Below are 23,908 nucleotides of genomic sequence, written 5' to 3'. Positions count from 1 at the left end.
CGCCACGGCCACGAGCGAGATCCATCCGCTGGTGTCGGGGGGGGAAGACGGACTGGCATTGGAGGGCAGAATCCCCCCTCCACGGGAGACCCTCCCCTCTGAGACTTCTGAGGACGCCCCTTCTGCCTGGACACTACCCGAACCCCCCGCGGACCCCGAGGCGACCGTTGAGGCGGGCCCTAGAGGAGAGGCCCCCGGGGTGGCAGGAGTTGGCCTCTCCCCCGTGTACGCGGAGATTGAGGCCCTAGATTTGACCCCGGTCACCCAGGGAGGGGATGATCTGCTGCCGGCTGGCCTCGAGCTGGGCAGCCTTACCCCAGCCTCCCTTTCCCCATGCTCCCTCCCCCTAATTGCCTTCCCGGGTGAGCACCCTGCAGAAGGTGGTCCCCCACCTGATGCCATGGCCGCTAAGACCACCATGGAGCCAGCACCTAGCATTATTGGGAGCCCCCTCCTTTACCCCTTAACCCTTGACTCTGCTCAGGAGGCACTTTCCTTTAGCTGCTTGCCTCCTGCACCCCAGAGCCTTACCCCTGCCCCTGCCCCCACTCCTGCCCCTGCCCAAGTTCCCACCTCCTGCACTGTTAATGCCGCCCCTGGGGTTATTTCCTTTCCGCCTTTCGCAGATTCCCCCCAGGGAGCAGTCTTTGCACTTTCTAGCCGCGACCCATTAGGAGTGGCAATTTTTCCCCTGCCATCCCCCTCCACCCCAAGGCGTGGAATGAATTTAATAACCCCAGCCTGTCAGACGCCCCGTCGGTGGTCCGCACCCTGTCTACCCGCCTTAGCGGACCACGAGGCTGTATTAAGAGGCCCATCAGGGAATACCTCGGGAATTGTAACCCCACCCCCCCATGGGCTGCGGCATGCGCTACGGAGGTTCCTAGAGCACACCCGTGGCGCCCGCGATAGGGCACAGCTGGCTCTTCAGCTATGGGGGGACTTTGATCAAATCCTCCAGGCCACAAAGGCCCTTATAAAGGAGGGCAGGGGGCAAGGAAGGCGCGGTGCTGCGGCCTACGAGCGAGCCCGCAGCTTCCGACGCGATCTACTCACCCACGGGATGGGTCACGGGTTGCTGCGCAACCCGCCGGGGGCCCTGAATACCCCCGCCAATACGAGGCCCCCACCCCCCCCAGCCCTCCGCATGACGCCTTTTATTATTGCGACCCTGAATACCAGGGGCTGTAGGATGGCTCTCCGCAGGTCCCAGGTACTCTCTTACCTTCGGGAAGGAAGGTACTCTGTAGTTTTCCTGCAGGAGACTCATACGGACCCGGCTGCCGAGGATAGGTGGCGGCTGGAGTGTGGGGACGGGGTATACTTTAGCCACTTCGCAACCTGGCAAGCTGGAGTGGCGACCCTGTTCTCCCCCAACCTACGGCCTGAGGTGCTAGGGGTCAATGAGGCCGTGCCGGGCCACCTGCTGCACCTTCGAGTCCGTATGGAGGGGCTCGTGGTTAATCTTGTTAACATCTATGCCCCGCAAATGAGCTCCAGGCGGCCACAATTTTATCAACAGGTGTCCGACTTTCTCGGCACCCTGGATTCACATGAGTGCCTGGTCCTGGGAGGGGACTTTAACACCACCCTCGAGGAACGGGACCGCTCAGGGGCCGAACCGAGTCCGGCCGCTGCAAATATTCTCCAAGGGATAGTTGACCATCACTCCCTAGTGGACGTCTGGCGTGACCATCACCCAGATGACTCCTCCACGTTTACCTTTGTCCGGGTGGAGGCCCATCGGTCACACCACTCTCGGTTGGACCGTATTTACTTATCCCGTTTCCATCTTTCACAGGCCCACTCCTCCGCCATTCGGCCGGCCCCATTCTCCGATCATCATTTAGTCACTGTAATGGTCTCCCTGCGTGCAGAGAGACCGGGGCCGGCCTATTGGCACTTTAATAACAGCCTGTTGGAGGACGAGAGCTTTGTGATGTCCTTCTGGGAGTTTTGGCTGGCCTGGCGAGAGCAGTGGCGTGCCTTTCCCTCGGTGCGGCGATGGTGGGATCTCGGGAAGGTGCGCGCCAAGCTCTTCTGCCGTGACTACACTCGGGGCACCAGCCGACGGCGAAATGCGGCGATCGAGCAGTTGGAACGGGAGGTCTTAGAGATGGAGAGGCGCCTGGCCGCCGATCCCGAGGACCCGTCCCTCTGCGGAGCGTGCCGGGAGAAGCGGGAGGAGCTCCGGGCCCTTGAGGACCACCGGGCCCGAGGTGCCTTCGTTCGGTCCCGCATCCGCCTCCTTCGGGAGATGGACCACGGCTCCCGCTTCTTCTATGCCCTGGAGAAAACGAGGGGGGCCAAGAAACACGTCACCTGCCTTCTTGCGGAAGACAGCACCCCCCTCACGGATCCGGAGGAGATGTGTGGGAGGGCCCGTGACTTCTACACAAGCCTTTTCTCCCCAGACCCGACCGATCCTGACGCTTGCGAGGTGCTCTGGGAGGAACTCCCCGCGGTCAGCGTGGGCGACCGAGACCGACTAGAGCTGCCTCTCACCCTGGCCGAGTTCTCGGAAGCCCTCCGTCGCATGCCCACCAATAAATCTCCGGGCATGGACGGGCTGACCGTGGAGTTTTACCGCGCTTTCTGGGACATTCTCGGCCCAGACCTAGTCACCGTCTGGGCTGAGTCCTTGCAGAGCGGGGTCCTCCCTCTGTCATGCAGGCGAGCGGTGCTCGCTTTGCTGCCGAAGAAGGGGGACCTCCGCGATCTACGAAACTGGTGTCCCGTCTCACTCCTTAGCAGGGATTACAAAATCGTAGCGAAAGCAATCTCGCTGCGGCTAGGGTCCGTGATGGCGGACGTGGTCCACCCAGACCAGACCTATACTGTCCCGGGTCGCAGCATTTTCGACAACCTCTTCCTAGTCCAAGACCTTTTGGAACTCGGGCGGAGAGATGGTCTATCATTCGCCCTCCTGTCTCTTGATCAGGAGAAGGCGTTCGATAGAGTAGACCATGGGTACCTCCTGGGCACTCTGCAGGCGTTTGGATTTGGACCTCAGTTTGTGAGTTTTCTCCGGGTGCTGTACGCCTCCGCGGAGTGTTTGGTTAGGCTCAACTGGACCCTGACTGAACCGGTCAGCTTCGGGCGAGGAGTGAGGCAGGGGTGCCCCCTCTCGGGCCAGTTGTATGCTCTGGCGATCGAGCCTTTCCTCTGTCTCCTCCGCAGGAGGATGACAGGGTTGGTGCTGCGGGAGCCGGAGCTGCGGCTGGTCCTGTCGGCGTACGCCGATGACGTACTCCTCGTGGTCCAGGACCCGGGCGACTTGGCGCGAGTGGAGGCATGCCAAGCCATCTATTCGGCAGCCTCCTCCGCCCAAGTCAACTGGGTCAAGAGCTCTGGCTTGGCGGTGGGGAACTGGCGGCAGGTAAGCTCCCTCCCACCCGCACTTCAGACCATCCGGTGGAGTGCGGGTCCACTGCTCTATCTCGGCGTCTACCTTTCCGCCACGCATCCTTCCCTGCCAGAGAACTGGCAAAATTTAGAGGGCGGGGTGATAGAGCGGATCCGGAGATGGACGAGGCTCCTCCGATGTCTCTCCCTCCGAGGGAGAGCACTGGTGCTTAACCAACTAGTCCTGTCCACGCTCTGGTACCGGCTCAACACCCTGGCCCCGGCCCCGGGTTTCCTGACCCACCTCCAGAGATTGATTCTAGAGTTTTTCTGGTCACGAATGCACTGGGCCCCTGTTGGAGTTCTTCATCTACCCCTGAAGGAAGGAGGGCAGGGTCTGAAGTGTCTGTACACTCAGGTCCGCGTTTTCCGCCCCCAGGCCCTGCAGAGGCTCTTTTATAGTGCACGTAGTTCGGCGTGGAGCATACTGGCGCACGCCTTCCTGCACCGTTTCCAAGGGCTTCGATATGACCGGCAGCTCTTTTATCTTTCTCCGAGGGGTTTTCCGCGAGACCTCTCCGAGCTGCCGGTCTTCTACCAGGACCTCCTCCGGGCCTGGAAACTGTTTCTAACAACCAGGTCCGTGGCGGCCACCGTGGGAGCAGATCTCCTCACGGAGCCCCTGCTACACAACCCCCAGCTCCGTGTGCAGGTGGCGGAGTCCCGCTCGGTGCGCCAGAGGTTGGTCCTGGCGGACGTCACGAGGGTCGGAGACCTCCTGGACTACGACCGGAGAGACTGGCTGGATCCCCTGACGCTCGCTCGGCGCATGGGGCTCTCCAGCCTCCGTACCCCCCGGCGCGTACTTCAGGAGGTGAAGGCCGCCTTGATCCCCGCTGCTCGGGCTTATGTTAGCCGAGCCTTGTGCGAGGGCGCACCCTGCCCATCCCTTACCCCAGGCCCACCGGACCTTTCCATTGGGCCCCCACCCCGTAGATCCCAACAAACCCCTCACCCTTTCACTGCAAGCCGGCTGCACAAACTGCAGCCGGTTAGCTTTCAAATTGCACCACGGAAATACTTATATACACTTACGCTTCACACCCTTCACGCCCACACCCTGGCGTCCCGCCCCGATACAAAGTGGTGGGATCTCCTGCCACCTTTGGAGGGTGAGCAACCTCGGTGGGCCAGCCTGTATTCCACCTTGGTCCCAAGGCCCGTCGGGGACATCAGTTGGTGGCTCCTTCACGGAGCTGTGAGCACGGGCGTGTTTCTGACACGGTTTACCCCTATTCCGGACACTTGTCCTTTCTGTAATGTGAGGGAAACCCTGGCGCACGTGTATTTAGAGTGTGCCAGATTGCAGCCCCTTTTCCGGCTCCTCACAAATATTCTATTACGCTTCTGGCTTCATTTTTCCCCCCACCTTTTTATCTATACACTTCCCATCCGTGGCCCCACAAAGTCGCTGGATCTTCTGGTCAACCTCCTCCTAGCTTTAGCTAAAACAGCCATTTATAAAACCAGAGAGAGGAGGTTGGCCCATGAAACGTCCTGCGATTGTGGGGCCGTTTTCCGATCCTCAGTACATTCACGTATCCGGGCGGAGTTCCTCTGGGCGGCGTCCACCGACTCCCTTGACGCCTTCGAGGAGCAGTGGGCGCTGTCTGGGGTTCTCTGCTCGGTGACCCCGTCCGGTTCCCTCCGTCTGACCCTTTGATTGAGGGGAAGAGCGAGAGACGCCAGCCCCAGCCGTTGCTGCTGTGGATACCATCATTCCTGTCATCTAGGAGGGGTCCTATAATACATGGGTGTCTACCCCCCTCCCTAAACCGCCCACCCCACAGCCGTGCCCATCTTACCGGGCACCCTCAGGAGAGGGAGGATCGGTGACACTGGGCGCGGCACCGGGTAACTCGAGGGGGTGGAAGACCACGAGTGTCGAGGAAGCCCCCCCGCTCTAGGCCACCAGGTAACTCAGGAGGGTGGAAGACCACGAGTGTTGAGGAAGCCCCCCCGCTCTGGGCCCAGGCTAGCCTGAACACTTCTCCCTCCTGAAAGCTGCTGTGTTATACCTTCTGATTGCGTTGTTTTGTTGCATGTTTGTTTTGTTTCCTTTGGTAATTTTGTAAGCGTTACCAATAAACTTTCTTTCTGTTTCAAAAAAAAAAAACCCAAAAAAACCTTCCCTGTTACCTTACTCAGGGAAAAGGGACCTACTTAGCCTGGGGCTAATATATCTGCCTTCTATTACTCTCCTATAGCCATCAGGCCCGACCCTGTCACAACTGCTACAGACTAGGGACCAAGTGGCTAGGCAGCAGTTCTGTAGAAAAAGACCTAGGGGTTACAGTTGACGAGAAGCTGGATATGAGTCAACAGTGTGCCCTTGTTGCCAAGAAGGCCAATGGCATTTTGAGCTGTATAAGTAGGAGCATTGCCAGCAGATCATGGGATGTGATCATTCCCCTCTGTGCGGCATTGGTGAGAACTCATCTGGAGTACTGTGTCCAGTTTTGGGCCCCACACTACAAGAAGGATGTGAAAAAATTGGAAAGAGTCCAGCGGAGGGCAACAAAAATGATTAGGGGACTGGAACACATGACTTATGAGGAGAGGCTGAGGGAACTGGGATTATTTAGTCTGCAGAAGAGAAGAATGAGGGGGGACTTGACAGTTGCTTTCAACTACCTGAAAGGGGGTTCCAAAGAGGATGGATCTCAACTGTTCTCAGTGGTACCAGATGATAGAACAAGGAGTAATGGTCTCAAGTTGCAGTGGGGAGGTTTAGGTTGGATATTAGGAAAAACTTTTTCACTAGGAGAGTGGTGAAGCACTGGAATGGGTTACCTAGGGAGGTGGTAGAATCTCCTTCCTTAGAGTTTTTTAAGATCAGGCTTGACAAAGCCCTGGCTGGGATGATTTAGTTGTGGATTAGGTCCTGCTCTGAGCAGGGGGTTGGACTAGATGACTTCCTGAGGTCCCTTCCAATGCTGATATTCTATGATTCTATCATAAGCTTCCCCTCTTAATTATCAAGCTTATGAGACTTATTCCTCTGCTCTTGATGTGGAGAGGCATGAAATTGAGGCCTAGGATAATAATTCCTCCTCTGACACTGGTAAGGAATCAATGAAGCTGAAAATACTATCTTTAATATCTAAACACTGGATCTGTACACAATCTCTTAGCATAGTAAAGAAACCCAGAGACCCACCTGTAGCTCTCACATTTTTCATTTTTCTGTACACTTAACAGACTTTCCCCTTCAAAGGGAAGGTTTCAGTCTTCATCTTAGTGTTGAGAGACAGGCTTACTGACATAAGATATGCATGCCTTCTGAAAGAGATGGATGAAGCTATTGCCCTAACAGAAGCATCTGAACAGTGAAATGCTGCTCTGAATTGATGTTTAGTGACATTCTGTCCTCCTGTAAGTAGAGCAATTGCTGATCTCTGATCTTCCTCAGGTAAAACTTTGATAAAAGATAGCTTTTCCCCCCATAGCTGGTTCTGATAACCTGCTATGTCAGCTTCATAATTTGAAATTTGCATTGCTAAAATGGTAGAAGAAAGGGTCTTCCTACCAATGACATCTACACTTTTCCCTTCCTTATCAGAGGGAGCAGAGTGTGATTGAGCACCTCTTGACCTCTGAAAAGCCACCTTTGCAACCAATGGATTGGGATATAGGTGGGTGTGGAACATCACCAAACTTTCTGAGGAAACTAGTACAGTTTTTCAGCCTTCTTCAATAAAAGTTGAGAAAATGAGGGATCCCATCTCCCAGTTCATTGGTTGTAAAGGGAGATTTACAGAGATCAAAAGGTGCACAATCCTTCCAATAAGGGAAGTGTAATTCTTTGTCTAGCAGCTGCTCCCAGTATATCAAATACAGGATGAGAAGATACATTAGTTGAAACTAAGGAATATCCAATGTCTTTTCCATATGATCCACTAACTCATGGGATGCCACCACATCTTCTGAAGGTGACAAGACTGACTTGTCCCCTACATTCTCATCTGGGGATGTCATTTCTCCAGATTCTGGATCTGACTTCTGCACTTCCATTGATTCCTCTTCTTCTGATAAAAAATCTCTCCCTGTTGTAGGAGATTTAGCAGGGCTTATGTATTCTATCTGATCCATATCATTTAGATCTGGGACGTGCTCATTTCTAACTGCAGAAAACCTATTCCCATACATAGGGAATTCTTGGTAAATTACTGGAGAAGGCCATTGTGACATTCGGATCCAAGGTAGTAATTGCCAGTTAGGCCCGAAGCCCACATCTGGATCCAGCGAAATATATATATGCCCGGATGGATCTGAGATATATAGGTGTATGTGTCCATAATACTATCTCTCTTTCTCTCTTTCCCTCCCTCTATGGATCCAGTCCACGATTCATTTTCCTTCTCTGATGTGAGAATATTCTTGGTTCAGATGGAACCAGAGATAGCAATACCTTTGGCTGAACAAGAGAAATTGGGGCTGGGGGGATTTCTCTGGGAAACCAGAAGGTGGTTTAGGTGATCGAAGGAGAGAAGAAAATTTAAATTCCTCTACATGACCTCCCCTTCCTGTGGACACACACCTTTGAGCCTTTTTCACCACATCCTTCTTTTCATTTGTATAACTGATACAATTTTTAGTGGAGTTGGGGATGGATCCTAACTATGCACCTGTGTCTCAACTACTGTCTGCTGCAGTACAACACCACTATCAGTCTCTAGCAACATAGTATTCCCTGGCTTTGCTGATTCCTTATTCCTCCTTTTTTGACCAACTCATCCATATCGGAGAGTATTGGATCTGAGCAGAAATGTCTCCTCACCTTCCCAGGAGGAAATACATCACTGCTCAACTCCTTAAACATATCTGATTCAGAAGAATCTTTCCCCTGTGGATTGGCTTTTGTCAGAGAAGCCAATGCCACTTCAGGCTGAATCCTCATGCCTGCCTTGCCCTTCCAGTTGTTATTAACAGGATTGCCTCTAGTCCTAGAGACTGACACCTCAGACAAATTCTTTTTCTGATCTTGACCTCTGGATCCTTTAGTATTATGGGTTCAGGAAGATGGTTTACTTTTCCTCCCTGTAGATTCATCGGGAGTCAATGCTAGTCTGTGAGCTTTCCTGGAACCTTGTCCTGTCCCAGTTCCAGATGGTTTTGGAACATAAGTGCCTGAAGCCTATTCTGTCTTTCTTTCTTTGCTCTCTTGGTAAATGTAAAGGAAACTGAACACTTGGAGGGTGAGTGTCCTTCACCTAAACATGTATCTGATGCTGGGAACACCACTAGACAAGATGCACACCTTTTGAAACTGGGTTTCTTCTTCATTTCCATTCAAGTAACTATCTAATCTCCTATCACTAAAAGTTAACTAATTCCTAAATATTTGATAACCTATGTTTTAACACTACCCTACACTAATCACAGATGCAAGCTCCACATAAAACTATTCATCTGGTCACAGTGAGAAGGAGCTCACTGCCCCTTTTGTACCCTGGCCCTGGAATGCTCCAAGTTTACTGAGGGGAGAGGTGAGCGAAGTGCATGAGCACTTCAGTGGTTATGATTGGCTAGAACTCAACTGTTCAGGGCTGCACCGGTCTGGAGTGTTCCCATGAGTGAGAGTATGCAGAGGACACTTGAAGGAGAAGAATCTCTCTGTGGATGGTCCAGTATCCATGGATAGAGCCTGCTTTGGCTTCAATTTTTAGGTTTTCAGGCAGCACAATTTATCTCCTCTGTGAGCTGGGAAACCCATCCCCCTTGAGAGGACATTCCCCAGGAGAAGCTCATAGATTTCCCAGCAGATGTGCCAAAAATGGTAACAAACTGTAGCTTCCTGTGACAATCTAACACTCCCAACCCAGCACAAATAACAGCCACTCCCAACAATCCCCCGATGAATAATGATCAATGTAACCCAAGTACCAGCTGCAATAAACTTCTCAAATCTCCCTCCCGTTCATCACTGCTGCCCTTGGTTCCTTCAACAATAATATAGTTATTTCTAGCCAATATCCTCTCTCCCCTCAAGAGTAGAAAGCTGCACAACTCGGTGCTAACTTACCCCTTTGTCTCTGAAGCTCATCTGTAAAAGAATGACACACATTTGAGTAATTATAAAAAGAAAAGGAGTACTTGTGGCACCTTACAGACTAACAAATTTGTTAGTCTCTAAGGTGCCACAAGTACTCCTTTTATTTTTGCGGATACAGACTAACACGGCTGCTACTCTGAAACTTGAGTAAGTATGTGATTTTTGCCCTTTTCTTCAAGCATCTTTTAAATTGCTTTATTTACCCCCTCCTGATAATTAAGAATGAAGGAGGATTCATGGACAGAAGTACTGTACTGAATTTGACTATCAACCTCTAGGTCCTTCTGGAGAATTTACTGTTGCTGGACATTCAAATACATGCTGCTCCTAAAGATTCCTTCTCAAATCTGCGGGTGGATAGGAGGCTGTGGGCAATATCGCGCATATGACTAATGAAATAATTACACTCCCTCCCCCTCCCCCCCCCCCCGCGCGCTGTAAACATCTGAATACAAATGGAGGAAAAAATAGGTTGGAGTTTTACAAAAATCCTAGGGGCTAATTTACCCAAGTGTAACTACATTGATATCACTGTAGTTTCAGATGGGATGAATTTAGCCATATCTATGCAGTGGAATGTTTTCAGAGAGAACCGATTTCTAAACAACAAATACACAGCATCCACAATTCCACCATATAGCCTCTCTTTTTTTTCTTTTGCTTGAGTAGCAGGCTATATAAATCAATGAAAACTTATTCATTTCTCTCCGTTGTTGGTCTGCAAAAGAATGACAACTATTTGAGTAAGAAAATAATTTCCCTCTTCTTCAAAAAAATTCTTTTATAGAGGTTGAGAGGGGGTAGATGTCTGTTAGGTGAGAGTTATAAAAAGACAGCAAATTTTTTTCTTTATTTTTTAGAAAGGCCTAATTCATGATTAGGGCTTAAATAGGGTTGCCAATTTTCTAATTGCACAAAACCGAACACCTGAGCCCCGCTCCTTCCCGAGGCCCTGTCCCTGCTCTCTACATTACCCCTCACTGTGTGGCTCGCTCTCCCCCACCCTCACTCACTTTCACTCTGCTGGGGAAGGGGGTTGGGGTGAGGGAGGGTGTGAGGTCTCTAACTGGTGGTGTGGGTTCTGGCGTGAAGCCAGAAATGAGGGGTTCAGGGTGCGGGAGGGGGCTCTGGGCTGGGGCAGGGAGTTGGGGTGCAGGAGGGGGTGAGGGCTATGGCTGGGGATGTGGGTTCTGGAGTGGGGCTGGGGATGAGAAGTTTGGGGTGCAGGAGGGGGCTCCAGGCTGGGGGGTGGGGCCAAGGGATTCAGAATGTGGGAGGGGGGTGCAGGTTGATGTAGGGGGTTGGGGTGTGGGAGGGGACTCCGGGTTTGGTCGGGGGCTCAGAGCTAGGGCAGAGGGTTGGGTCTCGGCATTGGGGCACAGGATTACCTCGTGTGGCTCCCAGTCAGCAGCACACCCGGTCTAAGGCAGGCTAGTCCCTACCTGTCCTGGTACCGCGATGTGCCCCGAAAGTTGCCAGCACGTTCAGGTGCTGGGGTGTGGGGGCAGAGGCTCCACGCGTTGCTCTCGCCCACAGGCACCGCCCTCCCCTTCTCCCATTGGCTGCGGTTCCTGGCTAATGGGAGTGTGGAGCCAGTGCTCGGGGAGGGGGCAGCGCATGAAGCCCTGTGGCCACCCCAGCCTAAAAGCCGGACTTCTGGGGTGCAGCGCAGTGCTAGGACAGATAGGGATTAGCCTGCCTTAGACTGCCTGGACTTTTAATGGCCTGGTCGGCGGTGCTGACCGGAGCCGCCAGAGGCCCTTTTCAAACAGGCGTTCCAGTCGAAAACCGGACACCTGGTCACCCTAGGCTTAAATTACTGTGAGACTGCACTAGAAGCTCTGCATTTTCAGCAGGGATACATCTGGCTATGGCTGTGCAGCAGACTGTTCTGTGAGGGAGGGGCGCTCCAGTCAGCAAATATAAAGCAAATGTAAGTCCATCATGAGCTCCATCTCTACATCAATGGAAGGTGTAGTAGGAAGAGGGCCTGAAACATAAGCCCATGTATCAACCATAAGCCCAGGTATCAAAGGCCTGGTATGAGGCCTGAGGCCTGGGCTAAAGTAGTTAAAATCTTGCTGCTATAAAGCAAAGTTAAGTTGTGAGCAAGAGGCAGGCCCTGCTCACAGAATTGATTGCAAAGGTATAGCTTGTGTTATAAAAGACTTGGTCCCTACTACATTGTAAACAAACTAATTTAATCTGTGTATTAAATTTGGGTTACTGAAAACAAGAAAAAATGTAAAACAAATAAACAATTTTATTATGTTAACTAACTTAAGCTGTTTAAGGTTGCATCCCACAGATAAAAGAAAACAGGTGATATCACACCCCGAACACACCAAACTTACCCATTTCCCCCCGTAGTTGGGCTGTAAAGGAATGACACACATTTGAGTAACAGCAGAGTTTTTGTTCTATCCTGTAAACAAATGTTTTCTACATAGTATGGCTTGGCAAAGGTGGCTGTTAGGTGGGAGCTATAAAAAGGTGCAGGAAAAGCGTAATGGTTCAGGATGCTGATGGATAAGGAATTAGCTCCCCCTGCATCCTCTACTCATACCAGTCGCCCATGAATATTACTGTGACAGATATGGCAAATTCCTAAAATATCTTTGGGATATCTTACTGCAGTGTTTTCTCTGTAATGCTTTCACTTTTCAAAGAAATGTGTTTACAAATAAAAAGCTATGCAGTAACTGGTGCCTGCTGGCAATTCCAGCTGCACATAGCCTTTGAAGAGAAAGTAAAGTACAGATGCAGGCCAGTTTAGGCAGTCTGACTTGCTGGGGATATCACATTGTAGGCAGGGAACTGTGCAGCCTGGACAAACCCCAGTCAGGAGGGAGAGAGACACAGATCTCTGCCCTAGAGAGGTGATGGCTGATGAGCCCTCAAGAGACCACAGAGGGGTAATACAGGGAGAGTTGCCCTGAACTGTGATAATCATGTCACAGTTTTCAAAATGCAGAGCAAGTGGACAACCCATTCATTTAGCCTGGCTTTCCCACAGCTGCAAAAAGGAAAACAAAGAGAGAAGTAGGAAATTTGCAAAAAAATGTTTAATAATTATTGCTTGCTAGCTTCTGGGAGGCATATAGACAATATGAGACACTTTATCAGAGTGGTTATTTGTAAGGTGATCAGACACTCTAGAAATGAAACTGCTGGACATTTTGAGGTAAATGAGACAGAATAAGTAAGTCAATAAGTAGAAAGTTTAGAAATATAGGATATACATTGCAAAGCAGAAAAAAAATCTGAATATCGCTACTTACAAATCAATGCAAACTTATCACAATCATTACGGAATTGGACTGCAACAGATTAAATTAGATTATTATTTTTTTTTTTTTTGGTTCTTGAACGTTTGGTTAACAATACATTTAGCTGACTGAATTTTTAACTTTGTGAATAGCACCAATCAACCTTATTCAATGACCCACATAGGGACAAATATCTTGTACTATGTATATATTTTACCACCATCCTGCTGTTCCCATCACTGGTTCTTTCTCATGTCTTCTAAGAAAATGTAATTTTTTTTTCACAATATACCATGGTCACTGCATTAATTACCTCTCCCACCTGTATTTAATATTTGCTTCTCATACGATCAAAGTTTAGCACATTATGCAAAGATTAACAGAAATCCACTCTATGGATTAGCCCTCTTGCAAAAACTGTCATCTAATTCATCCTTGCTATAATCGCACCGACTTCACAAAAGGGATGAATTTGGCAACTGCTGTGTAGTAGACTCCACTGATATGGAGCAACACTCTAGATAATAAATATATATCACATACAGTTCCTTCATGTCATGCCACAGCTGCAATCAGCAAAGAAGCTGAGGCTAGATCTCCTTAATATAAAGTTCCTGGGGCTTTGGAATACCCTCCTGACCTAGGTCTGAAATAGCATGGATTGCCAAACTTTCAGAGCATGCTTCAGAACGCACCAATATGTTGAGATGTTATCAGACAGAAGGAGTGAAATTTTTATCTGATTTTGTATTTTGAAATAATTTGCAGGGTGCTCACAGCTTGCACATGGGCACATTGTTTAGCTGAGATAAAATAAACACATTTTTACAAATATATTCTTGCTTTTTTGAGAGAAAAGGTGGGTGAGGTAATATCTTTTATTGGACCAAATTCTGTTGTTGAAAGACAAACTTTCAAGCTCACACAGAGGGGTTCTGCAGAGCTGTTCCCAGATCTGAAAAAAAAGAGCTCTCTGTAAGCTTGAAAGCTTGTCTCTTTCACCAACAGAAGTTGGTGCAATGAGAGACTTTACTTTACCCACCTTGTTGCTCTAATGTTCTGGGACCAATACAGCTTCAATAACTTTTCCTTGTCTTGGTAGCTTGAGTAGAAGCTTACAGAAATCAATGTAAACTTACCCCATTCCCTCTGCAGTTGATCTAAAAAGAAAGTACACAATTTTCTTTAGTAAAAAAATGATTTAAATGGGAGGAGGGAGTGAGTTGGGATAGGGGTTTGTTAGCTGCGATTATAACAAGATTGCAGAAAAAACCTTGGGGCTTATTTTTCCCTGGTGTAACTACACTGACATTACTGAAGTTACAGCAGAGATGGACTTGGCCACCGCTGTGCAGTGGATTGCTCTGAAAGGGAGCACTGCTTTGATCAGCAAATATGAAGCACCTGTAATTCCATTTTATGCTCCATCCCTTTCTACTTGAGTGGAAACCTACATAAATCAAGTCAAACTTACCCATTTCCATCCGTAGTCGGTCTGAAAAGGAATGACACAGATGTGAATAATGGAAGAGTTTTTCTCCTGTTCTATAGGCACTGACTTTTTTTTTTTTTGGCCGGTGGGTGCTATCGAAGAGGTGTGTGTGCTGAGCAGGGTGGTGGTACACTCTGCCAGTTTTGGGGGGAGGCTATTTTCAGCATTTTTATATACTTCTTACCTGTTCTAATTATTGAATGTGTCTATCATTGCTATCTTTACTATTTTAATAATGATTAAATTGTTATGAACTACATAATTACATTATCATGAATTACATTATATTAAAACCATTGCAATCACCTACAAGCTGTCTTAACTAATGTCCCAATTTAAAGACATTATGTCTCACTGTAGCTTTCTGGATGAAACTGTCAATCTTATTTACATCTAGTTCCCTGGTATTGTCTTGATGAACATTAGGACAGTTACATTATTCAGTTGTGTCTGTCCCACTGATGACTGGAGATGATTTTTAAGTCTTCTGAAGCTGGAGTATGAGTTCAGGATGATACAGGCACAATGAGAAGGATTCTTATAAATCTGAATTACTCTGGAAGCATAGTTATACTCCATATTCTTTATGAAAATATGTTTGTGGTAGGAATATGACATAATTAAGACATGCTTTATGCAAGATAACTCTTGTAAGGTATCATTGGAAAAGTTATAATGTACTGAATATGATTATCCTATTTGTATGCCTGTATCATTTCTGTATCTGAAATTAGGAATACTGACTCTGTGTCTATATTTCAACTATGCTACTTTGGATGACACCCCCTGCTAATACTTCAGGTACAATAATGAAAAAGCTGGACAGTGCTGATGGCCAACCAGCAAGAGACAATGGACTGTAAAAGAGCTTAGTCTTCCCGTGAACTTGTGGGTCAGCCTGTGAAGAATAGCCACAGGGGCCCAACAGAGGCATGTGACCATGTCACCTGGTGCTGGAACCCATCTTGAATTCTGTACTTTTCCAGGAGAAGCTGGTGTGTGTGTGTCAAACTAGGAAACAAAGGACTCCCACCTTATGTAAATACTATTTAAGGGTGGGAAGTGAGGTAATCCAGGTCATCAGTTCTCCCCTCCTACCCCATCCAAGATGACTGCTGGAAACAACTAACGTTGGGGGGAGGGATAGCTCAGTGGTTTGAGCATTGGCCTGCTAAACCCAGGGTTGTGAGTTCAATCCTTGAGGGGGCCATTTAGGGATCTGGGGCAAAAATTGGGGATTGGTCCTGCTTTGAGCAGGGGTTTGGACTAGATGACCTCCTGAGGTCCCTTCCAACCCTGATATTCTATGATTCTATGAACTGGGGGAAAGAACTGGACCCAGGCTGGAAGGGCATCTGGCCTATGAATAAGATTATTAGAATCACATTTAGGGTGAGAGCTTACATACAACCAGTTTCTTTAGTGTATTAAGCTTAGTTTGCATGCTCTGTTTTATTTTCTTAATAATCTGCCTTGTTCTGTCTGCTACCTCCTTAACGACTTAAAATACACCTGTTATAGTTAATAAATTTATTTCTGGTTTACAATATAACCCAGTTTGTGTGATTTTTAACTGGGGGGGCAAGAAGTTGAGCATACCCTCCTCCACATTGAGGGAAGAGGCGAATTTCATACAATTTTGGGTTTGTACTTCAAAGGGGGTGGACATCTGGCTGTGGCAAGCCCCTTAAACTGAGCCTTCCCAGCGTGGATCTCTGTCCCTCTGTGCAGCTGTGTGTGGCCCTGCCTGTGTGCTTCGCTGGAAAAGCTAGCCCAGCAAGACCAGGTAAAAGGGGGCCCAGGCTGGCAGAATAGTCTGACTCAGTGGCATACCTGTACACCAGATGACATCCCAGGGGGTCTAGGCAGCTAGATCAATTAGACAGCTCAGTAAAATAGGATATACATTTCTGAGAGAGAAAAATATCTGAGATCAACTGCTTAGAATCATTGCAAACTTACCATAGTCATTGCGGGATTGCTCTGCAACAGATTAAATCAGTTCAAAATGTGCGTTTTGTCATTGGAAATTTGGTTTAACATTACAATTGGCTGATTGAATTCTTAACTTAATGAATGACATGAATCAGCCTTATTTAATGAGCCACATATGACGGAGTATTTAATCTTTAATACTTGTTTTATGTTATACATATATAGCCACTATTTCACTCTCTCACTATCTCTTGTACCATCAAGCAAAATTATCTATTCTTCACAGTGTAGGATCACTGTTTTCATAATATCTTCATCCAAATTCATACTGTATTTGAAATCTGGCTCCTATCATATCATAGAATCATAGAATATCAGGGTTGGAAGGGACCTCAGGAGGTCATCTAGTCCAACCCCCTGCTCAAAGCAGGACCAATCCCCAACTAAATCATCCCAGACAGGGCTTTGTCAAGCCTGACCTTAAAAACTTCTAAGGAAGGAGATTCCACCACCTCCCTAGGTAACGCATTCCAGTGTTTCACCACCCTCCTAGTGAAAAAGTTTTTCCTAATATCCAACCTAAACTTCCCCCATTGCAACTTGAGACCATTACTCCTTGTTCTGTCATCTGGTACCACTAAGAACAGTCTAGATCCATCCTCTTTGGAACCCCCTTTCAGGTAGTTGAAAGCAGTTATCAAATTCCCCCTCATTCTTCTCTTCCGCAGACTAAACAATCCCAGTTCCCTCAGCCTCTCCTCATAAGTCATGTGTTCCAACCTCCTAATCATTTTTGTTGCCCTCCGCTGGACGTTTTCCAATTTTTCCACATCCTTCTTGTAGTGTGGGGCCCAAAACTGGACACAGTACTCCAGATGAGGCCTCACCAATGTCAAATAGAGGGGAATAATCACATCCCTCGATCTGCTGGCATATCTAGCACTATGCAAAGATTAGGTGAAATCCAACCTTCATAGTTATCCTCTTTCTGGGAATTAATGACATTACATTTGTTCCAATAGGAATATCCCAAATACTTTGAAAAAATGCTGCAACCTAGTCCTTCCTTTTTCTAACTGTACTGACTTCACTGGAATTACAGTAGGGATGAATTTCACCAGTGAAGTACAGTGGACTACACTGAGAGAGAGTTGTGCTCTTGTCAATAAATGTAAAGTACACACAGTTCCATCAGATGTACCATTTAACATTGGCCTGCTTAGAAGGCTACATAAATCAATACTAACGTACCTCTTTCCGTTTGCAGTTGGTCTGCAATGGAAAGACAGAGTTGAATAAATACATATTTTTGCCTTCTTCTGTACACAAGTGTTCTGTAGGTGTGATCCTGAAGAAGACTGAAACAAAGCTGGTCACTGAGACCTCATGACCCTGGTACTTCACATTGGCACCCCATAAAATCCAGTCAAATTCCAGATCAAGACTCATCTTTGAGGAAGTTTTTGATATGTGCACAAGATGAGACAGAATACACTTGTCAACCTTACAGCAAGATCTCTCTTGAGGACTCCCACATGAACAATGAAATGGTCAACCACACATGTTGAACTTGTGAGAGCAGCAGCTGTAAAAAGACCAAGTAGCTGCCTCTAAAGCAGGTGAGAAGGCCTCAGATCTCACTGGTTCCAGAGCAAATGTAGTTTTCCCAGCCACAACACAGAGAAAGAAGGGAGGAGGAGAAAAAGATGTGAGAAAAATATTTTTGCAAAAAAGAGAGTTAGATTAGGTAGGCAGCTTATGTCGATAGCTCTGTGTGTCACCGCCTGCTTCTGTGAGGTACTGAGCACCCTCAATTTACATTTGGCCAAACCCATAAGTCTTATTCAGATGTAACTCAGATAAAATTCTCAAAAGCATAGATAGTTCTCGGAAAACATCTGCTCAATGTGCATCAGCAGTCAAAAAAGCTAACAGAATGTTAGGAACTGTTAAGAAAGAGATAGATAATAAGACTGAAAATAACGTAATGACACTATATAGATCCATGGTATGCCCACACCTTGAATACTGTGTGCAGTTCTGGTCACCCCATCTAAAAATATATATATGTTAACATTGGTAAAAGTACAGAGAAGGACAACAAAAATGATTAAGGGTATGAAACAGCTCCCATACAAGAAGAGATTTAGAAGACTAGGACTGTTCAGCTTGGAAAAGAGATGACAAAGGGGGAATATGACAGAGATCTAAGAAATCATGAATGGTGTGGAGAAACAGAAAAGGCAAATATTATTTACCCCTTTGCATAGCACAAGAACTAGGGATTACCTGATAAAATTAATAGGCAGCAGGTGGTTTAAAACAAACAAAAGGAAGTACTTTTCACACAACACACAGTCAACCCATGGAACTCATTGCGAGGGGATGTTGTGATGGCCAAAAGTATAAATAAGTTTTAAAAAAAATTAGATACGTTCATGGAGGATAGGTCCATCAATGGCTATTGGCCAACATGGTCAGGGACACAAGCCTGTGCTCTGGGTGTCCCTAAGCCTCTGACTACCAGAAGCTGGGACTGGACAACAGGTAATGCTGATAAATTGCCCTGTTCTGTTCATTCTCTTTGGCACCAGCCACTATCAGAAGACAGGATAGTGGGTTAGATGGATCATTGGTCTGACGCAGTGTGGCCATTCTTATGTTCTTCATGTTTAAGAAAAAGAATATTGTGCCAATAAAGACTAAATAAAACCAGCATTTGGTAAACTTAATCCAATGGACTATTCAGGTGGGTAAAATGAGCTTTCACCCAATTGAGCATTTGCAAAATCTGAGCCCTACAGTGAAAGGTTTTGGGGTTTTGATTGTTTGTTTGTTTTTGAGTTCCTCCTGCAAAGTGGATTATTGAGCGACGAGTGTGGAGAATTTAAATGATAGTAAATACATTTTTTCAATGAACCAAATAGAAAATGCAAACAAAATCTGAGTGCAACTCCTTAGAAATGAGGCCAAACTCACCAATCACATTCTGGAACTGGCCTGTAAAAGATTAAAATTGATCAATGTACTTCGTTCGTGTTAAAATTCACTAATTGTATTTTAAACATCATGAACATCAAATTAGTCACCTTCAGTGAGGTTCATGTGGACAAATATTTGGATCCAGTAGTTTTGCTATCAGTAAATTTGACCAGCATTGTGTTCTCTCTGCTGCTTTCAGTCAGCTTCTCCTTGTTTCTTTCAAGGAAAATTAACCTCATTCACTGGCAATATGACAGTTTTTCCATTGATCCGAATGCCAAAAGAGACCATTCTAATAATGTAATTTGATCACCTGTAGAACGCAAGCCAGAGAACTGCCCCAAAATAATTCCTAGAGCAGAGTTTTTAGAAAGACATCCAATCTTGATTTAGAAATTGTCAGGGATGGAGACTCCACCGCAACCCTTGCTAAATTGTTCCAATGGTTAATCACCATCACTGTTAAAAATGTACACTTCATGCAAATTAAACAAACAAAAAAATAAGTTAACTTACTTTTGCATTTTCCAAAAAAATGTTCGACAGTCACAGCAATAAACAGCAAGAAACAGATTAAGAAACCTACTGAAAGATAGAACATGTTACTATCACCACAATGTAGCCTCAAACATGGGAGGTATTTCTAGGTGTTACAGTTTTGGACCTAAATAATGATGGACTTTTTTCTCATTCTCTAAAGTATGGTTGTCTTTATACCTTGATAGAGAATGAGAGAGAATATATTTCATATGGAATAATAGAGGCCTGCCTTCTGTGTCCCAGGGAATTATAACAAAATCCAAAATACATGTACTTACTTTTGTGTTGCTAATTGCTCTATCAGACTACACTGTGAACATTTACATTAAGCTTATAAATGAGCTAAACAGCCAGTCCCAGAATGTTTTTTTTTTCTTCACACAGAACTGCATTCCCAATCTTATGTATTCTAATAACCTCCAATTCACTTCATAGTGAACTGGCCCTCATCTAGAATATTTATCGTTCTTCTGGTTCTGTGTGAGACCTGACTCTCATGATGGAGAGTGTCTCTTCCAAATGTCTGTAGCCATGTAGCTAGTCTTTAGGTTTGGAAGGATTCAATTTTTACTGACAAATGTCAATAAACTTCGGTTTCATCGTCCACAAACAAACTGAGGGAAAACATTTCTACCAATAATAATAAAAATATGTAAATAGACAAAGTAAGAAAAATGTTGCTTGAGAATTTATTAGAGTCTGAATAAGGATATTTTACTTGGTATATTTTGACATACAATGTTCACAATTTGTATTTTAATGGTTATAAAGCTCTATCTTTTTTGAATTTCAACATCTACTGTCATTAAATAATTATTGTCTGACACCCCCTCTCTGAACCCACCATAATTTTCCCTAAATGTGAAAATTTAAATAGGTAAACATCTAAAAACCCCTTAAAATCCATAATTTTGCATAACTATGAAAATTTAAATGATAAAAATAAAAATTGCTTAAAAATAAACATTGATATTATACATCAAAATTGTAAAACAATAAAAAATCTAATTCTACCAAGCCTATTTATCTTTGGTATTACGATGGGCTATCACTAAAGATGAGTGAATTGTGAAGAATATTTCACATGTATTTGTTCAAATTTAAAGACTAATTTGGATTTGGCCATGGTCTCAACTCTCTCATGTTTCCTTTCTGAGAACTTTCAAGTTAGTATGAATACTCAGGAAAAACAAATTTTAAAGCTGAATTCTCTTATATTTATTATAAAGTGTGTTTGGAATTACAGAACCACTTATATAGAAAATATGCCCTGTGCTGACCACTTTACAAAAATCATCTATGCAGTGTTGTAGCTGTGTCGGTCCCAGGATATTAGAGAGACAAGGTGGGTGAGTAATATCTTTTACTGGAATGACTTCTTGGTGAGAGAGACAGGTCTGAGGAAGAGCTCTATGGAGCTCGAAAACTCTCACCAAGAGAAGATGGTACAATAAAAGTGTAACCGCCAAGGCGTTTACCTAGGTTCCTGGGGCTCTGTGTGCTAGTAATTCAGGGAGAGGCACTGTCCCTGAGAGGAAGGGGGGCCAAGGGCAGATTCAGAGCCTGTTGGCAGCTAAGAGAGAGACACTATTTAGAGCATCAGGAGCCTAGTCAGTGTGGGGAGAGTAGCAGCTCTGCCTGCTCAGAGGAGTGGCAGTGTCTGAGAGAAAGGAGGGGGAAGAGTCAAATGACTGACAAGTGAAAGCCCAGGAAAAAAAACTAACCTTACACATAGGAAGTGAGATGCCCTCCCCTGGGAGCCCTGGAGAGGGGAGGAGCCATTTTTGAGGAGTCTGGGGTCAGCCACAGAAAGGGCGGGACTGGCTGTGGGGGCTGGTGAGTCCCAGGCCTGCATGCAGAGCCCCCTGAGAACTGGCATCTGGGCACCTGGCAGCAAAATCCCACAGCTTGGTCCTTTCCCTCTTCAAGGTGACTCCAGGTCTGTAGCGTTCTGTTGGGAAAACTTACCACCCAGCCAGGCTGAGTTAGCCTTTCAGCTAACTCAGCCTGGGAAAAGCAGTCACCACATGGCATCTCTGCTCTGGCTGTTGGTTCAGGGCTGCCTCCTGCTGTGAGTGTGTCTGAGCAGTAGGGTGGGAGACTTAAGTGAGGATTTTAGTAGAGCTGTTGTAATCTGCACCTTGAGCCTTGCACCCCTTTGTGGTGAGGGGAAATCCTGGGACCAGAAGTAGCCCAACTCCTGCCAGCAGCGATCATCAGCCCCTCTGCTGTGACTGAGGAGGCCAGATCCATCTCTGAACCTGAGGATCATTCATGGAGTTGTGAGTGCACCATCCTTTAGTTAGATAGTCAGGGAGATTGTTTGAGAGACCCCCTACTCCCTGAACTGTGTCCTCAAGCCAGCAGGTAAGGGTTTGGAGATTTCACTACCTGCTGCCTATTAAACATGTGGAGGAACTTACCGCCTTATCCCACATGTGAGTCGTTTGGGCTGCACTGAGCCCATTTAGCCAAATTGCTAACTGCTGCTGCACAGAAGATATCGTGGTCACAGGTCATCAAATGTCCCTACAAAGTACACATACTAACAGGACTCTAATTTTTATGGGTATTATCAGTATGGGGATAAAAAAATGAGGTCTGTTTGGGGAAATTCATGGATATTATCAGTATGGGCACCGGTGACCGGGAGAGTAGGGTTTTACCCAGTTATGTTATATTTACTTCCTGTTTAATATAATTACTTTGTTGAATATGTTGTGTGCGTTTGTGTTATTTCTTGGGAGACTCCAACTATCTGGCATGTAAGTGGGAGTTACTCTGTGGTTAGAATGTTCTTTCTAAGCTGCCCTGGTGACCTTGCCAGGAATGCAGGAATGTGTGAGGGGGACCAAATAAATTCATACAGGAAGAAAACAAAGAAGTTACACACCGCTGAGCTGGAGGTGGGATCCAGATGAACCCAGGCATGTCCATCAAAACTTGTAAGGAGACTAGCAGTAAAGGAGGTAATTGGGTAGATAGAGGATATTATAGAAGATATTACCTCACCCACTTTGTCTCGTGAATAATCTAGTCACATAACATAAACAATACCACCTGGGTTATTTAACCAATATACCGTGGAAGTTGAAGCTCAGATATAAAATATTCACAAATGCATTTGTGAACATTCTGAATTCCCAATTTTGTTAAAAAAATCAGCAGTTTTGCCTGAAAAAAATTAGGTTTGGGGTGTCTAATAAAACATCGAAAAAGATAGAGGGAAGCAGACACTTTCGACACAAAAATTAATTTAGTCAAAACCCCAATTTTCTACCAAAAATAGTTTTGATGGAAAAAATTTTGACCAGCCCTAGTACAATATGAGTGATTTGCAGCATTTGACCAAAATATTCAAAGTTGGGACCTAAAGAGAGACTCCAAAATAAAAGGTTTCAGAGTAGCAGCCGTGTTAGTCTGTATTTGCAAAAAGAAAAAGAGTACTGGTGGCACCTTAGAGACTAACAAATTTATTTGAGCATAAGGTTTCGTGAGCTACAGCTCACTTAATTGTGAGCTGTAGCTCACAAAACCTTATGCTCAAATAAATTTGTTAGTCTCTTAGGTGCCACAAGTACTCCTTTTCTTTTTGCAAAATAAAAGCAGATATTCTTGAGTGCTGTTCACACGCTGCTCCCATAGACTTCCATGGCATATGCATGGGCGCAACAACTCCGAAAATGAGGTCACTTATCTGGGTACATAAATATGGCTGAAATTCATCCCAAAAAGTTTAAGCAATTGGTGTTTGTGATAAGCTCTAGGTTTTGAGGGCAGTGTGTGTGAGAGTGTATGTGTTTTTGAGAGAAAGAAATACACAGGTGATGGGAAGAGTGGTTGTAGTCGCTCTCTGATCCGACTGTATACGTATATGTACTATTTACTATTCCAGTAGCTCCTTTCCTAGACCATTGATGAAACTGTTGGTAGGTAGCTACCCCTCCTTGGTGTGCACCCACTAAGCAATCTCTCATCCTGAGTGACCCCATAACAGAGGAAAGGCCAAATTCTATCCTGACTGGCAAAAGCTGCTACACTTTGAATGAGATTGAACAAATCCCTCTCGAAGTAGAAATGCCTCACCCATCATAGACATGCAGTCACATCTGAGAGGAGTGCAGATGCAGTTCTACATCAGAAACACTGCATGCTGTGGTGTGATCATCCTGCAAGCCCTTCATCTGTTAGACTCCCATAGATTTCAAGAGCATCCATTTGCCCCTTTAA

At 46.1% G+C, this 23,908-nt stretch overlaps 1 protein-coding gene across 1 annotated transcript in view; it reads right to left on the bottom strand.

Moving 5' to 3' along the window:
- Positions 1–7,269: 7,269 nt before the first annotated feature.
- Positions 7,270–23,908, bottom strand: part of LOC144279305 (butyrophilin-like protein 2) — a 30,698-nt gene continuing 14,059 nt past the window's right edge. The window contains exons 6-12 of the mRNA XM_077840782.1: positions 19,655–19,720; positions 19,136–19,156; positions 17,408–17,428; positions 14,204–14,224; positions 13,869–13,889; positions 9,431–9,451; positions 7,270–7,451 (exon numbers count right to left, since the gene is read on the bottom strand). Of these exons, the coding sequence (XP_077696908.1) occupies positions 7,270–7,451; positions 9,431–9,451; positions 13,869–13,889; positions 14,204–14,224; positions 17,408–17,428; positions 19,136–19,156; positions 19,655–19,720 (353 nt within the window). The remainder of the gene's footprint in view (positions 7,452–9,430; positions 9,452–13,868; positions 13,890–14,203; positions 14,225–17,407; positions 17,429–19,135; positions 19,157–19,654; positions 19,721–23,908) is intronic.

Source organism: Eretmochelys imbricata, chromosome 23 (genome assembly GCF_965152235.1).
Source record: "Eretmochelys imbricata isolate rEreImb1 chromosome 23, rEreImb1.hap1, whole genome shotgun sequence".
In the NCBI taxonomy this organism is placed as follows: Eukaryota; Metazoa; Chordata; order Testudines; family Cheloniidae; genus Eretmochelys; species Eretmochelys imbricata.
The sequence above is the reverse complement of the archived record's forward strand: the minus strand, read 5'-3'. Positions and strand labels throughout refer to the sequence as shown.